Genomic DNA, 16,507 nt, shown 5'->3' with positions numbered 1-16,507 from the left:
CATCTCGCAAAGCTTCTTCATATTGTGATGAGAAGGCACTGGGGACCATATCATTGACTTTTGCCAAAAATTCCAAGACTTTCATTTTGCTGGTTTCAGCATGGGCTCGTGGGCCCACAGGAACTCGTAACGTGGAGGATCTCCATCGGCAACCTGGCGGTACTCCAGGTACTTCATCGTCACAAAGTCTTTGGTGATGAGCTTCCTGGGCTCTCCGTAGATGAAGTGTTTTCTCCCAGCATATACTCGCATCATATTCAAGAATTTCCAGATGTCTTCCTCAGCGGCACAGTGGCCCTTCACGAAGATCACACCCAGAACTGTCATCAAGAGACCGGTCTCAGGTAAGCCCCTACCATCCCACACCCTCCCATTGTTGGGCAAGTACAGTTTGCTGACAAGGTCATAGGAGTGGATGGTTGAATCAGCTTCCTTCAAGTCAACTGCAGAGACAGCCTCGATGTGTTCAGCGGCTCTCTTGAGAATCTCGGCAAATCGGTCATGGTATCTTGGGTGGATAATCTTCAGCATGTTTTCCTTCATGATGGGCTGCTTCATTTTATATTTATGCAGAAGGAACTGTTCCAACAAACTTGTCATGCTGTTCAGAGTATCACTGTAGGTAGAAGATGAGATATCGGAGGAACCTGAATCTTCCTCATCTTGACTGGTATCTTCTTCATCAGATGTTGTGTCAGAAGTAGTTGAAAAAGTGCTGGTAGTAGATGGGGCTTCTGAAGACCCCTGGGAAGTGCTATTTGACCCAGTAGCTGAGGAGCTCTGTGAATTATCTTCTAAAAGAGAAGAGGTAGAGGGAAGCGCTTCCATTATTCCAGCAGGCTGAACTCCCCTGTGACCTTGGAGCTCATATCGGGCCTGGTGGCATTTCTCACAGATGCAGAGCTTATGATTCTGAGCCCGAGGCATGATGCCTGCGCTGGGGGACAATGATTAGAAGCGTGAGTAGGAGGGCAGGTGATAAGGGCACACAGGAAGACGAAGGTTGAATGTGCAGCCACAGCAGGGAAATACCAGTTTGGTTATCAGGAAGGCTACATTTGTGGTTTTCTTGAGGGCACTGTTCTGAAAACCCCCAGGGTTCCTATTCTCCTAATCAGCTGTCTTTTGGGAAACATATTAAAGGAAATTAGAGTGAACTTTGGGCTTCATCCTGCTACCCCTGCCTCAGGCACGCTGGGGTGACAGAAGGGGCTGGTAGTCTCCTACACAGTCACATCTGTTATTTCACATTCAAGACCACCACCCAACTAGTGGCCAGTCATAGGACCCATTTCCTCTGCTGTTCTGTAGTTGTCGTCACAAATTTCCCTGGGATTTCTGAGAGGTGAAGATGTCCTCAGCTTATCACCCCAGTTAGTAGTTATCACCCAGTACTGAGTGCTCATTGCGAAGTTTTCTCTCCTGGCCTCAGGAGTCCTCAACATGAATTAAGAGTGCTTTCTTTACTTCCCCATAGGGCCTGGTGTCCCCATCCCTTTCTTGGAATACTATTTGCACTGTCATACTAAGGGTTTCACTTCCTACACACCTGATATAAATAAATGTTGGTGGAACTTCAGCTTGATAGCTCTGCCCTGGTTCTTCAAGGGCTACAAGGAACAGGGCTGGATTCATTATCACTTCTTTTTATTGGTAGATGATCCCTCAGTCCTTGCTTTGACCTATGTTGTGGCCTGAAATTCTACCCTTCCTTCCACTTAGGACCACCACTTCTACTACTATTCTTTCTTATAGTAGGGCAAGCATCTCTGTGAGACCCCTAGGAGAAAGTAAGATTCTCCTCATCCGTCCTCACCCGTCCTTCGTCTTCTGAGGTGCAGAGGATGAGATGAATCATATGGTTATGGGATGTGTGGTTCCCTTTGTCTTCAGGGTATTCAGTTGGTTTCTGGAAAACCTGGAAATAATCCCACTGCTGGCCCTAGGCTATACCCCTTGGACCATGTCCCAACCCCTCTTGTGACATCATAGAGGGAAATGGGCATGTCATGTCAACAATGAGCAGGCATCCCAGGGATGCCAGGAAGGGCAGGGTTCTGTGTGGTTTCCTCAGAGTCCTGAGGTCAGGGAGTTGTGTAAGTCCAAAGCTGGACTCCTGGGAGCATTTGGGGTTCATTTCTCTGTTTACATAAGGGAGCTCTCCTCAGACTAAGGTCCTCACTCCCTGTGGTGCCAGAGAGGGAAAGTCTGGGAATGCCACATGAGGCTACTCCTACCTGTGCCTTCAGGGACCACATCAGGATTCAGGCTTCTTGGGGCCCTCTGTGTTCAGTGTAAGGGTATGCCCTCACTCAGGTGCCTCACCTTGACTCCTGGGGGACTCTGGATTTCCTCTTTCTTTCAACCTTAGATGACCCATGTAGACCAAAGACCATGTCCTTGCAAGCCCTGAAAAGAAGTGAGGGAATGCGCAGCCTGGCAGCCCTGTCTGGGCCTTCTGAGAGCAGACACAGGCCAGTCTCTCTGTGACTTCAGTTCCTCATTCATCTGTCTTTACCTTGACTCCTGTCTCTTCTATGAAAGCCTTCTTGGGAAATGCCACATCTTTGAAAAGTCTTAAGTCTGCCTGCAACAAATCTCACAGAGAATGGGCTGAGTCCCAGGAGTGATGGGGAAGCTGCAGTCCGGGAGGGGCCCCAGCACAGGTGGTGTGCTAGCAGAGAAAACAAGCTGATCTCTTCCTTCTCTTTACCGACCAGACACAGCCTCTTGTAGAACCTTCACTCTTAACAGATTTACTCACTGAAAGGAAGGGGCTGAATTAAATGATTTTCTGCATCCCTGATCTATTGCAGTTTACTGACATTTCCTTTGTAGATAAATTGTCACTGAATGCTGTCTCCTTCCTTATTCGTACTTGACTTTTATTTTCATTTTTTGTTACTTATTTCTGGGGCTTTTTATTCCAAATCCGTGTTTGGGGTATGAAATTCTGCTATTTAACATGTGAAATACCTTTTGGACTAATGTTCAGAAAGAGGAAGTGACCCAAGGTTAGCCTCATCCTGGAGGAGTGGCACAGTATGGGCTCTGGAGGAATTCAGTTGCCAGGGTTCAGTCCAGGTCCTATCATTTATGAGCGTTGAGTTTGAGCTTCTTTATTCCAGCTTATTTATCTGCAAATTGTGTTTGAAAGAGTCTATAGTGTAGGACCACAGACATGTGTGATGTATGTAAATCACCTGGCAGAGTATGAGGCAAGCTTTGGTAATTTGAATGAATGGCAGTTATTACGAAGGTGATTTTGACCCCGAATGGTAACAAAGTTCCATCACATAATTTAATTTCAAAGTTACACTAGAGAATATGCAACTCCAAACAATAATCAAATCCACATCACGACTAATGCTCCCAAGCAAGTAAAACTAAGTAGTATTTCCCTATTTGAGCACCTGTTTTAATAGGTGTTGGGGGTTATCTTCTCCACATGGATGCAAGGACAAGTTCATTTGTCTCAAGGACCAGCAACTTCCCTCTCAGGTGCTTTTTTTTTGTCCAAACCACCCCTAATCTAATCCCACTGACAGTAAAAATTGAGCCCTCCCTTAAAGTTTGCCAAATTACACTAAACATAACCTAATTAAACTGCCTGTTTAACAAAGCAAGTTCTGGTGCTCCCATCCCAGAAAAAGAGAGACAGTCCAGTGACGTCTTGGCATCTCGCTTCAATGGGTGTCACCCTTAGTTCTCAGAAACTCTCTGGACAGCTTTTGATGAAAATGTGTATTTTGAGTGTTCACTTGCCCTGGCTCAAGTACACAGGGCCCCTTCCATTCCCTATGGTTTTCAGATATCCCCCAATAATGGTGAATATATGGTTTAGATACATTCCAGGTTTACAGCCTCACCTCTGAGAACCATCATATGAGTGTCTGGCATCACTCCCACAGCTTCACCTAGCCCATCATGCATCTGGACTGAAAATGACCTCCCACCGAGGAATTAAGACATTTCCCAAGACCCAGTGTGGCCTTAATCAGGTAACTTCGACTTGCTTGCTCTCATCTGGAACCTCCTCTTCCACACCTCCCCCATTTAAATTTATCATTTGTTTATTCCTTAGAGAGTTAGCTCCCCACCTTCCTTATATGGTACCTGCTGCTAGACTCAAAATTCCATGGGCAGTGGCTTGGGCTTCATTTTCTTACCAACCCAGTACTATAAGAAAGCCTTCTAAACAGAAGATGGTCAATTAATTTGGGAGAAAAAGGAAATAATGAGCAAAGACTCTGTTTTATTATGATTTAAGTGTCATACAGTGTGAATAAGCTAAACAAATCTAAGTCCATGTTATTAACTTTTACAAGGAAAGAGGACAGATAAGAAGACAAAGAATAAGCCAGCATTTACTCTGAAAGCTTTGTAATCCCAAATACTTATCTCTAGGGTTCTTAGACACATTTCCAAGTAAAATTCTATTCCAATGTTATGTTACCTTGTTCTGGACCATAAGGAAAATATTGAAGTCTTTTCAACTTGTTTATAAATAATGAATTCTTAGTCTTAAACCTAACATCAGTAAACATGACATCCATGACATTAATAAACCTAGATTCTGAAGCAAAATAAACCTTATGAAGAGTAGTGACATTTAAAAATACAAAAAACCTCTACCTCCCTACCTAAATCATTTACTTTTGACTAGATATTATTCATATGGATAAAAGGAAAACATGTATATTTTGTTAAACCTGCACCTCAACTCCCATAATACTTAAAACTGTGAAGAACATGGGTTTTGTTCCCCCCACCCCTACTACCCCATACTATTTAAGAGGTGGACAGTTGTCTTCCAACACAAAGGGAACAAAGTGCCCTGACCCCTCTCTAGATGTGGGAGGAGCTGTAGGACTTGGCCGTGGTAGGGGCACTGATTTCAGCCATTGTTGGAACCCTGGCCACTCCTCTCAGCACTATTCTCTCCACCTGATCTCTCAGAGCCTCGTCATAGAGTTCTGGGAAGGAACTCGGGGCCTTATCCTGGATCTTGGCCATAACTTCCAACACCTTCATCTTAGTGGTCTCAGCATAAGCTCTCGGGCCCCACAGGAACTCGTAGCCCGGAGGATCACTATTGGGCACCCGGCGGTAGATTAGGTACCTCTTTTGCACTAGATCTTTGGTGATGAGCTTTCTGGGCTCCCCAAAGATGGAGTGCTGCTTCCCAGCATGGATCCCCAACACATTAAGGAAATCCCAGATCTCCTCCTCAGTGGCCCGGTTACCCTTCATAAAGATGATGCCCAGGAGCGCCATGAGGAGACCAGACTTGGGCAGCTCCTCCTCATCACTTGAACCTTCCTCAACCCCGAGACTGAACTTGTTGACGAGGGTGTAGATGTTCCTGCTGCAGTCGACTTCCTTCAGCTCCAGGCCAAACACCAGCTCCACGCGCTCAGAGGCTCTGCTCAGGATCTCAGGGAAGTGCTGCTTGTACTTCCTGCCGATGACATTCAGCATGCCATTCTGTGTGATGGGCTCCTTCTTGATGTACCTCTTCATCAGGAAATCCATCACCAGGCTGGCCTTCCTATTCAGAGGATCTTTGCGAATGCTCCGAGCGAGCAGGGCTGCCCGGGCGGCATCTGCACGTTCCTCCTCGGTGCTCTGGGCACCTTCCTCAGATTCTGCACAGGAAGCCTCTGCAACGGGAGAGCTAGGGGCCATGGCTCCCTGAAGCTCCTGGCCATCGCCAGCAGCAGGGGAGCTCGGGGGAGAACCCTGAGGGGCAGAAGAGGGTGAGGATGGGCACTCCTCTCCTGGGGCTGCAGCAGCACTGGCCTGGGCCTCCTGAGTGTCCCCCTGGACCTCGTGGCGTTTCCCATGGGCATGATGCTTGGTTTTGTGCTTCCGAGGCATGATGACACAGGTCAAGGACCGCAGGCGGGCGTGCAGTTACGAAGGCAGGCTTTGAGTGGCCTTGAGGAAGGAAAAAGAAATGTTGTTAGCACCTACACTAGAGAGGGTCGTCCCCGGTTTAAACCAAGTCTGCTTCATAGGTGGCCTTGAGTCCACTGCTTTAGGACCCACAAGTCTCCTGTTCTCCTAGTCAGCCTGTCCCCTGAGACCCCTGAGGAAGAAGTGAGAGTGAGCCCTGGGGCACAGCCAGACATCCCTGCCTGGGCTTTAGAGGGGAGCCTGTGGGGGCTGGCAGGGGAGGCATATCCTTTAAGTTCACATTCATAGTTAGGATGAAAAATGGGGAATGACCCCCTAGCACCCGCCCCGATTCCTGTTCTGCTCTGAAGGCTGATGCTGCCACCTTCCCTGTGCCTCTGGAGAAGGAGAGGAGGGAGTGCTCAGCCTCCCACCTAAGGGTCCTGGGACCCGCCCTTCTGTATGCAAGCTCTAACCTCCCCACTCAGACCACAGCCTCCCTTCCCCGTGTTTGGCCGGGAGTAAGCACTGACTACAGGGGAGGGTCCTGATTCGCCCGTGTGTCCGCGAGGATGGTCCTCACCCTGGCTCCTCCTGAGCCCTGACATCCTCCCTGTACTGACCAGCTACCAACCCCTCGGACCGAGGTGCCCTCCTCCCTCAGTGTCCCGCATCCGAGATCGCAATGAGGGTGACCTGCAGCCGTTAGAGCTGCCCAGATCCTACCCGGATGCTCTGAGGCCGAGTCAGGGGGGTGGGGGATTCGCGTGGCTGCCGTTCTAGGGTGTGGAGACCCTCGGTACTCCGCGACGGTCCCTCCTTTAGCTACAGGGCTCAGGGCTTTCCCTCTAACGAGCAGCCCCGGACTGAAACCTTCCTCTCAGAGACCACCTGGGTGAAGTGGATGGACTTGGGGCTCAAGGTGCAGGCCCGAATCTTCCAGGGGAGAGCAGGGGCAGGGTGGCCGGGGGTTGTCCGGCCCCCTCTTTTCAGAAGGAAAGGCTTGGGCGTGCTGGACGTATGTCCCACACTTGTAACTCACGTCACCTCACACTTGGACACCTGTTGAGACCTGGGAGTCCTCCGTCTGGGCACCCTACACGGCAGTTCTCTAAGACGGCAGCAGCTCTCAAAGATGGCAGCAGCTCTCAAAGATGGCTTCGCAGCCTCAGCGTGTGTGCCTGGTCGTCACTTCCTGTCATGTGGTTCTGTGTTCCAGGCGGACAGCAGAGGCGGGGCCAGGGGGGGCGGGGTTCCGGGGGAGCTTCCCGGACGATTGGCATGTGCACTTTTCCTTGAATCATCGTGGATCCTGAGACCTTCCCTGCACCGAGCAGAGTCTACGGGCCTCCCTCCCAGCTCTAGCTTCCGTCAGCACCCCAGCAGGAATTGTTTCTGGCCTGGCCGAACAGGCTTCCTGGAGCTCCTGAGTGACAGTGAGGGCACTTTCAGGCCCTGTCTTCTGGGCTGAGTGATACTCGGTCCACTCTCCGTGTCTTCCCTTGACCCCTGTAGGTGGTGGGCTACGTCCCATCTGCTGACCTGAGGCCAAGGCCTCCCATCGAAGACATCAAGTCCCGAGACTCCTGGTGAGAAGTGCACGTACATCTCCTCTGGACCCTTCTGCCTGAGGCTTCCAGGAAATGGCTGTCGCAGGTAAGATGAGCTGAGAGGGAAGGATGGGAGACTGCCTTCTGTGGTGTGGAACCCCTCACATCTCACTCAGGATCTTCATATTGACTGCTGGCAGGGCCTGGAAATCCTTCCCTTTCTGGTATGAATCCACCCCTGTCCCCCACCATGCCCCACACCATCCCAGCAGAGTAAGTGAAGGGGCTCCTTAGCCTGACAGTTCTCACTGTGGGCTCTTAGTCAACTGCAGGGGCATTGCTCGAAAGTTCTGAGGTGAATTTCTGTCCTTTGGTCCAATTTTTGGGGTACTAAGTTTTCTCCTTTAGTCCCTGCATGATAGTCTATTAAGGTGATCACTTAAAAGGGCCAGTTGTCATCCACTAACAAAGTTTGTGCTGGTTATTTCATGACGTCTGGGCCAGGCTGCCACATCCAACTCAGACTGGTTCCCCATGGTCTTGGCATGGGAGCTCTGAGATGCTACCTCAGATTCCTTCAGTGAGGCTCTAGCGATTCATGGCCCCAGGGCACAGTGGAAGAATCAAGGGCTGCATTTTAAAGGCTTTTCCAGCTGATCGTGTTGTCTTCTTCCCTTGTAGGCTGCACACCCCTTGTCAGTCTCTGAGTACTCCCTCACCTTGACACTCATAGGGTCAACTTCATTAGAGACTTATTTTGCCTCCGGCACTATTTAGTTTTGTGTTTTGGCTTCTGTTAATAGTTGTCTTTATTCCTTGTGTAAGTTTTCCATGGTTTATTCTGGGTACAGGAAACAGCAGCCCATGTTTGATTGTGGTCTCAGCTGGTCTGACTGGAGTAGATCTGTAAAGAGTTAAGGAACATGGACAGTCTTACAATATCTGCTCCTCATGAATACACATAACATGCTATTCTTTTGAGACGTCTTTGTCCTAAGGCTGTCAGGAAATTCTTCTTGTTGCCTCTATGTGGAATGTATGCATTGTTCTGAGGTTTCTTTGTAGGTACGTTTTTTTGGTATGGTTGCTCTTATTTATGGTGTATTTTCTATTACGTGGTCTAAGTAATTGTTGATTCTTCCAGGCCAGACTCCTGATTTTGCTATGGTGATCCAAGATAGCTGAAGTTATTTATATGTTTGAATATTTTCTGTGCGTGTATCCTAAGATTTTTAATTCGAGGATAAATTCTTACCTTATCTTTTGCTCTTCATTGTTCCTGTCTCTTATTCATTTGGCATTGTTGTATATAACTCTGTACTGGCTATGTGTTCTTGTCCAGATTGTTTCTACATTTTAAATCAGTAGAGCGTTTATGAAAAATTTTAATTGGAGGAGAATTGCTTTATAGTGTGTTAGTTTCTGTTGTACAACAGTATGAAGCAGCTCTAAGTATACTTATATCCCCCGCCATGAGCATCCCTCAGGCCACCCCCATCTCAGTCCTCCAGGTTGTCATGGAACAGCAGTCTGAGCTCCCTCTGTTGTAGAGCACCTCCCCACTAGCTCTCTCTTATACACATGGTAGTGCATATATGTCATAGCCACTCTCAGTTTGTCCCTCTCTCTCCATCCCTTGCTGTGTCCACGTTTTTTTCTCTACATATGTCTCTATTCCTACCCTGCAGATAGATTCATCAGTGCTGTTTTCTAGATTCCATATAAATGCGTTATATGCAATACTTTTTGTTCTCTTTCTGACTTACTTCACTCCGTGAAACAGACTCTAGGGGCATCCACCTCACTGCCACTGACTTAAATTTGTTACTTTTTATGGTTGAGTAATATTCCATTGTATATATCTACCACAACTTCTGTATCTATTCATCTGTCAGTGGAAGTTCAGGTGGTTGCTTCCATGTCCTAGCTATTGTAAATAGTGCTGCAATAAACAGTGTGGTCCGTGAATCTTTTCACGCATGGCTTTCTCAGTGTGTATGCCCAGTAGTGGGAATGCTGAGTCACTGGGTAGTTTTATTTCTAGTTTTTAAAGGACTCTCCATACTGTTCTCCATAGTGGCTATATCAATTTACATTCCCCCTCAAAGTGCAAGAGGGTTCTCTTTTCTCCATGACACTTCATCACTTATTGTTTCTAGATTTTTTTATGATAGCTTTTCTGGCAAGTGTGAGGTGATGCATCATTGTAGCTTTGGTCTGCAGTTCTTTCATAATGAGTGGTGAACATTTTGTCTTGTGAGCCTCTGTATTTTTTTAAAGAACAGATTTAGGATTACAGAAAATTTAGCAGATAGTGTACAGAGTTCCTATAGAGCCAGTCTCTTCCTCCACTTAGCATCTTCTGTTATTAACATCTTGGATTGGTTCAACTGATACAAGTTCATTTGTTAAAATTGAGCAACTGATATCAATATGGTGTTATTACCTACTGTCCATTGCTTACAATATATTTTACTTTTGTTGTTTTGCAGTTCCGTGTTGTTGCTTTTGTTCAGTTGCTCAGTCATCTCTGACTGTGACCCCATGATCCGTAGCACGCCAGGCTCCCTATTTTTCACAAACTCTTGGAGTTGGCTCAGACTCATGTCCATCCAATCAGTGATGCCATCCAACCATCTCATCCTCTGCTGCCTCCTTTTCTTTTTCCCTTCAGTCTTTCCCAACATCAGGGTCTTTACCAATGAGTCAGCTCTTTCCAACAGGTGGCCAAAAGTTTGGAGCTTCAACTTCAGCATCAGATATTCCCATGAATATTCAGCGTTGATTCCCTTCAGGAATGACTGGTTTGATCTCCTTTCTGTCCAGGGGACTCTCAAGAGTCTTCTCCAGCACCACAGTTAAACAACATCAGTTTTTCAGCACTCAGCATTCTTTACGGTCCTGTGCTCCCATCCACACAGGACCCCTGGGAAAAAAATGGCTTTGACTAGACACACCTCTTTTGGCAATGTGATGTCTCTGCTTTTTATTATGTGTTCTAGGTTTGTCATAGCTTTTCTTGCAAGGAAACAGCGTCTTTTAATTTCATGGCATTGTTTAATTTGGGGCTTCCCTCGTAGCTCAGTTGGTAAAGAATCTGCCTGCAGTGCAGGAGATGTGGCGTCAATTCCTGGGTCAGGTAGATCCCCTGGAGAAGGAAATGGCAACCCACTTCAGTATTCATGCCTAGAGAATCTCATGGACAGAGAAGCCTGGGAGGCTGCAGCCCATGGGGTCACAAGAGTCGGACACGACTTAGTCACTAAACCACCACCACCACCGTCATGGCTGCTTCCACCATCCACAGTGATTTTGGAGAAGAAAATTAAATCTTCCATTGTTTCTACTTTTTCCTCATCTGTTTGCCATGAAGTGTTGGGACCAGATGCCATGTCTTAGTTTCTTGAATGTTGAGTTTTAAGCCAGCTCTTTCATTTTCTTCTTTCACTCTCATCAAGAGTCTCTTTAGTTCCACTTCACTTTCTGCCATAAGGGTGGTATCATATGCATATCTGAAGGTATTGATATTTCTCCCGGCAATTTGATTCCAGCTTGTGTTCATCCATCTGGGAATTTTCATGATGTACTGTGCATATAGCTTAAATAATCAGGGTGAGAATATGCAGCCTTAATGTACCCGTGTCCCAATTTTGAACCTGTCTGTTGTTCCTTGTCCACTTCAACTGTTGCTTCTTGACCTATATACCGGTTTCTCAGAAGGCAGGTAAGGTGTTCTGGTATTCCCATCATTTAAGAATTTTGCAGTTTCCTGTGATACACACAGGCAAAGGCTTTTGCATAGTCAAACAAGTAGAAGTTTTCCTGGAGTTTTCTTGCTTTGTCTATGACCCAGTGGAGATTACCAATTTGATACCTGAGTCCTCTGCCTTTTTTGAATCCAGCTTGTACGTATTGAAGTTCTCTTTTCAGATACTTTTGCAGCATAGCTTGAAGGATTCTGAGCATCCCTTGCTTGCATGTGAAATGAGCGCAATTATATGATAGTTTGAACATTCGTTGGCATTGCACTTCTTTGGGATTGGAATGAAAGTTTACCTTTTCCAGTCCTGTGTCCTCTGCTGAGTGGTCCAAATTTGCTGGCATATTGAGTGCAGTACTTTAACCACATCATCATTTAGGGTTTGAAATAGCTCAGCTGAAATTCCATCACCTCCACTAGCTTTGTTCTTGGGAATGCTTCCTAAGGCCCACTTGACTTCACACTGCTGGATGTCTGGCTCTAAGTGAGTGATCACAACCTCGCTATTATCTGGGTCATAAAGACCTTTGTTGAATAGTTCTTCTGTATATCCTTGCCACCTCTTCTTAAAATCTTTTGCTTCTGTTCTGTCCCTATAGTTTCTGTCTTTTATTGTGCCCATCTTTGCATGAAATGTTCCCTTGGTATCTCTAATTTTCATGAAGAGAACTGTAGTCTTTCCCATTCTATTTTTTCCCTCTATTTCTTTGCATTGCTCACTTGAAAATTCTTTCTTATTACTCCTTGCTGTTCTTTGGAAATCCGCATTCAGATTGCTATATCTTTCCTTTGCCTTTTGCTTCCCTTCATTCTCTGGTATTTGTAAGGCCTCCTCAGACAACTATTTAGCCTTTTTCATTTCTTTTTCATGTGGATGGTTTTGGTTACTACCTCCTATACCTTGTTCTGAATCTCCATCTTTAGTTTTTCAGGCAGTCTTCTTACCAGATCATATCCCTTGAAACTATTCCTCACCTCCACTGTATAACCATAAGGAACTTGATTTAGGTCATATCAGAATGGCCTAGTGGTTTTCTCTACTTTCTCCAACTTAAGTCTGTATTTTGCAGTAAGGAGCATATGATCTGAGGCAGAGTGAGCCCCGGGTCATGTTTATGCAGACTATCTAGAGCTTCTCCATCTTCAGCTGCAAGCTCTTCCTTTACTTCCTACTTTTCCATTCCAGTCCCCTATTATGAAGAGGAGATTTGGGGGGGATGGTAGTTCTAGGCTGTGATGTACATCTTCATAGCACCACTGGACTCTAGCTTCTTTGGCATCAGTGGTTGGAGCACAGATTTGAATTACTGTGATGCTGAATGCTTTGCCTTGGAAATGAACCAAGATCATTCTGTCCTTGTGCACACTGCACCCAGTACCTGCAGTTCGCAGTCTTTTTGACTATGAGACTGGTCCATTTCTTCTAATGGATTTTTGCCCACAGATACAATGGTAATCTCAATTAAATTCACCCATTCCTGTCCATGTTAGTTGTCTGATTTCTAAAATGTTGACGGTCCCTCTTGCCATCTCCTGCTTGACCAATTTCCATTGATTCATGGACCTAACATTCAAGGTTCCTATGTATTACTGTTCTTTACAGCATCGGACTTTACGTTTACCACCAGACACATCCACAACTAAGCATCATTTTGACTTTGGCCCAGTCTCTTCATTCTTTCTGGAGCTATTTCTGGGCTCTTCCCCAATAGCATATTAGACACCTACTGACCTGGGGGACTCAGGTATCTCCCCCTGGTATGATCTCCTGGTATCATATCTTTTTGCCTTTTCATGATGTTCACGGGGTTCTCGAGGCAAGGCTACTGAAGTGGTTTGCTATTCTCCTCTCCAGTGGACCGCATTTTGTTAGAATTCTCCACCATGACCCGTCCACCTTGGGTGGCCCTGCAAAGCCTGGCCTGTAGCTTTTGAGTTACCCAAAGGTGTGATGCACGTGATCATTTAGGTTAGCTCAGTGTGATTGTGGTTTTCGCTCTAGAGGATAGGGTATTGTAGTTCTTCAGGCTGCCTTCTGAAGAATGAGTTTAAGTGGCTTCTGGAAGCTTGCTGATGGGAGGGACAGGCTATGAGGAAACCTTGCTCTTGCTCTATTGGGTGGGTAATGGTCAGTAAATAAATAAATAAAAATTAGAAAAGCCTAAAGAAATATGTAATTGTATCAATATGAGTAAAATCATTAATGACATTTGTAGCCATTAGATTGTTATTGAATACCTCATTAAGATTTTGAACACAGAGAGAAATATGTGAGATGTAGCTAATATGGAGGAAGATGAAACTTCCCTCTGCCCTTCTAGGTTTTTGTGGGTTGTCGAAGAATTAAATTGATGTGAGAGAGATTAATAGGATAAAATATAAGTATAATAACACATAGCTGTGAGAGAGACCCAGGAAAACTGAATAACTCATCAACATGGCCAAAGCCCAGAGCCAAAGAGAAAAGAAAATTTTAATGGTAGTTCTTTGGGACTTGAAAGGATAGGAAGGCAGTTCACATGGAAATGGGAAAGGGAATGTTGGTAAACATATGTTTTCTGTGCCGGGCAGAGACCCCGGGCCACAGAGTGGACTCTCATCTTTAGGCCCTGCCAAGATTTCGCCACCACACCTTGCCCATAATCTTGGCAGCTATCTCTGGTCATAGTTCTCTTCAGGGAACAGGACCTTTGTCTAAGTTCTTTCAAACAGTTAGGCCAGAGGTCAAGTTCCTTTCTGAGTTTTTTGGCCTTGATTGTTTTCAGTTAGAATAATCTGTGTATCAAAAGAGACATTTTGAGATGGCATGTTTTGCTCCCCCATACTAACTAGGAAAGTAAAAACAAGTACAGTAAAGAAGAGAAATTTAAAAAGTTATTAATCCTAGTTTCCTTTGTATGACATGTACATTTTGAAAGATACATGTTAACATATAAAAACACTGTGTGAAATAACAGCCTATGGAGGAAAAATCTCATTTACTTTGCATTGTTCTTTGGAACATCAAGGAATGTTTAAATAAAAGTACATTTACAGTCACTGTTTAGAGTCAATGGCAGCAAATATTTCTTGCAGTATGTTGCTTTACAATGTTGTGTTAGCTTCTGTTCCACACTTAAAATAATCAGACATACATATACATATATCCTCACATTGGATTTCCCTCGCATTGAGGATATCCCAGTGAATTAAGGAGACTTCCCTGTGCTATACAGTATATTCCCAACAGTTGTCTATTTTATACATAGTATCATTAGTGTGTATGTGTCAATCCCAATATTCTAATTCCTCCCACCCTAACTCTTTCCCCCTTGGTACCATACATTTGGTCTCTATATCACTGTTTTCATTTCTGCTTTGAAATAGGGTCACCTGTGCCATTCTTCTCCATCCCACATATATACATGCATATTCAATCTTTGTTTTTCTCTTTCTGACTCCCTTCTCTGTATGACCCTCTCTAGGTCCATCCAGCTCTCTAACAGTGACACAATTTTGTTCGTTTTCATGGCTGAGTAATATTCCACTGGGCTACCCTGGTGGGTCAATGGTAAAAAATCTGCCTGCCGTTGGAGAAGCCGTGGATTCAATCTCTGGGTCACGAAGATACCCTGAAGAAGTAAGTGGCAACACACCCCAGTATTTTTACCCGGGAAATCCCAAGGACAGAGGATTCTAGTGAGCTACAGTCCTTGGGGTCTGAGAAGAATCACATACAACTTAGCGACAAAATAACAAAAACAATATTCCATCGCATGTGCCTTCCACAGCTTCTTTATACTTGCATCTGTCGATGTACATCTACGTCTCTTCCATGTGCTGGTTGTTGTAAACAGTCCTGCAGTGAACACTAGAGTGCTTGTCTCTTTTTGAATTATGGATCTGTGGTCTCTATGGCAGAGTTAATGCCGACCTGTAAGAAGGCTTACACCAAGGAGGACCTCTAGGACTGCTTCTGCCAGTGCCCCCATCCCTGTGGTGAGCCCCAGCTGACCCATGCCTCCACAGGAGACTGTTGAACACTTGGAGGTAGGTCTGATTCAGTCTCCTGTGGTGTAAATGCTCCTTTTCTCTGGGTCTTGGTGCATGTGAGACTTTGTTTGTGCCCTCTCAAGAGTGGTGTGTCTGTTTCCCCTACTTGTCTGGCAGTCCTATAGTCAAATCCCACTGCCCTTCAAGGTCAGATGACTAGGGAATTCCAAGTCCCTTTGTCAGAACCGCAGGCTGGGTTGTTTGATGTGAGGTGCAGAGCTTTCACAATCGTGGGAGATCTTCTTTGGTATTTTTGTTCTCCAGTTACCTACTCAGAGGGTATGGGATTTGAATTCATTGTGATTGTACCCCTCCTATTATGTTGTTGCGACTTCCACTTTTTCTTTGAACGTGGGGTATCATTTTTGGTGTGTTCCAGCGTCCTCCTGTTGATAGTTGTTCAACAGCCAGTTGCAGTTATGGTGCAGGAGGAGATGAACAGACATCCTCCTACTCCGCCATCTTGAAACAGAAGCCTCTGAAATACAGTTTGGAGTAATGAGAGGACAGGAGAACTGGAGGACACTAGGTCTGCCTCAGGCTGGGAGGAGTGGAACAGTGTGGCCTCTATATAGATGCAGACCAAAGGTCTATTTCCAGCTCTATCACAAGTCTTGTGAACTTGAGAATATTACCAAATTAATAATTTGCAAAGTGAGTCTTCTAAACCCTATTTTGTAGGACTATTGTAACATATGTGATATTTATGAAGCTCTTGCAATAATGGATTTCAAAGAATGAGGTTTATTTCTCTGATAATTATGACCACAGACCATAGTATCAACTGTTTGTGAATTGTTTTTTTTTTTGTTTGTTTGTTTTTTCTTTTACTTGTGTGAGATATCAGAAATATGTGGGAATTTTGGAATGACTAAAGTTCTGCTTAGACACTAAAACTATATAAAATTTCCCCATTTGTATATATGTCATTTGAATGTAGAGGAATCTCCCCTGCTTGGATGCTACTCAGAACTTCTAGAATTTGTGTCAAGGACAAAGGTCTTCCCTCCCAGCTGCCTTTTCATCCATACCGCCACCCCCTATTTTCATTAATTTCATCAACACCAAAAGTGTAGCCTTCATTTGTAGTTTCCCAAATTGTGCTTGAAATAGGCAGTAGGGCACTTCTTTAACGTAGTGGCCTCTGACCCCAGTGTGGAGAGTGCTGTGACAGTGGGTATTAGATATCTCAGTTCAAGGAAATACCATCCTTCTTTCCGGCAAACACCCTGGAGGCAGTGGGGTTAAATCCCCAGTTTGTGCACTG

General features: G+C 45.3%; 2 protein-coding genes across 2 annotated transcripts; both read right to left on the bottom strand.

Annotated features, from left to right (window-relative positions):
* LOC102400968 (melanoma-associated antigen B5-like) lies at positions 1-651 on the bottom strand. Its single transcript, XM_025276728.3, has one exon. It carries the CDS (start codon positions 598-600, stop codon positions 82-84), a length of 519 nt encoding a protein of 172 aa, XP_025132513.3. The 5' UTR covers positions 601-651; the 3' UTR covers positions 1-81.
* Positions 652-4,242: 3,591 nt separating this feature from the next.
* On the bottom strand, positions 4,243-7,056 carry LOC112582231 (melanoma-associated antigen B1). Its single transcript, XM_025276614.3, has 2 exons — positions 6,946-7,056; positions 4,243-5,940 (listed from the first exon to the last, which is right to left on the bottom strand). The coding sequence occupies exon 2, from the start codon at positions 5,878-5,880 to the stop codon at positions 4,849-4,851; it is 1,032 nt and encodes a 343-aa protein (XP_025132399.1). The 5' UTR covers positions 5,881-5,940; positions 6,946-7,056; the 3' UTR covers positions 4,243-4,848.
* Positions 7,057-16,507: the final 9,451 nt, after the last annotated feature.

The sequence above is a fragment of the Bubalus bubalis genome, chromosome X, assembly GCF_019923935.1.
Source record: "Bubalus bubalis isolate 160015118507 breed Murrah chromosome X, NDDB_SH_1, whole genome shotgun sequence".
NCBI lineage: Eukaryota > Metazoa > Chordata > Mammalia > Artiodactyla > Bovidae > Bubalus > Bubalus bubalis.
Note: the sequence above shows the minus strand (reverse complement) of the source record. Positions and strands in the feature narration are given on the sequence as shown.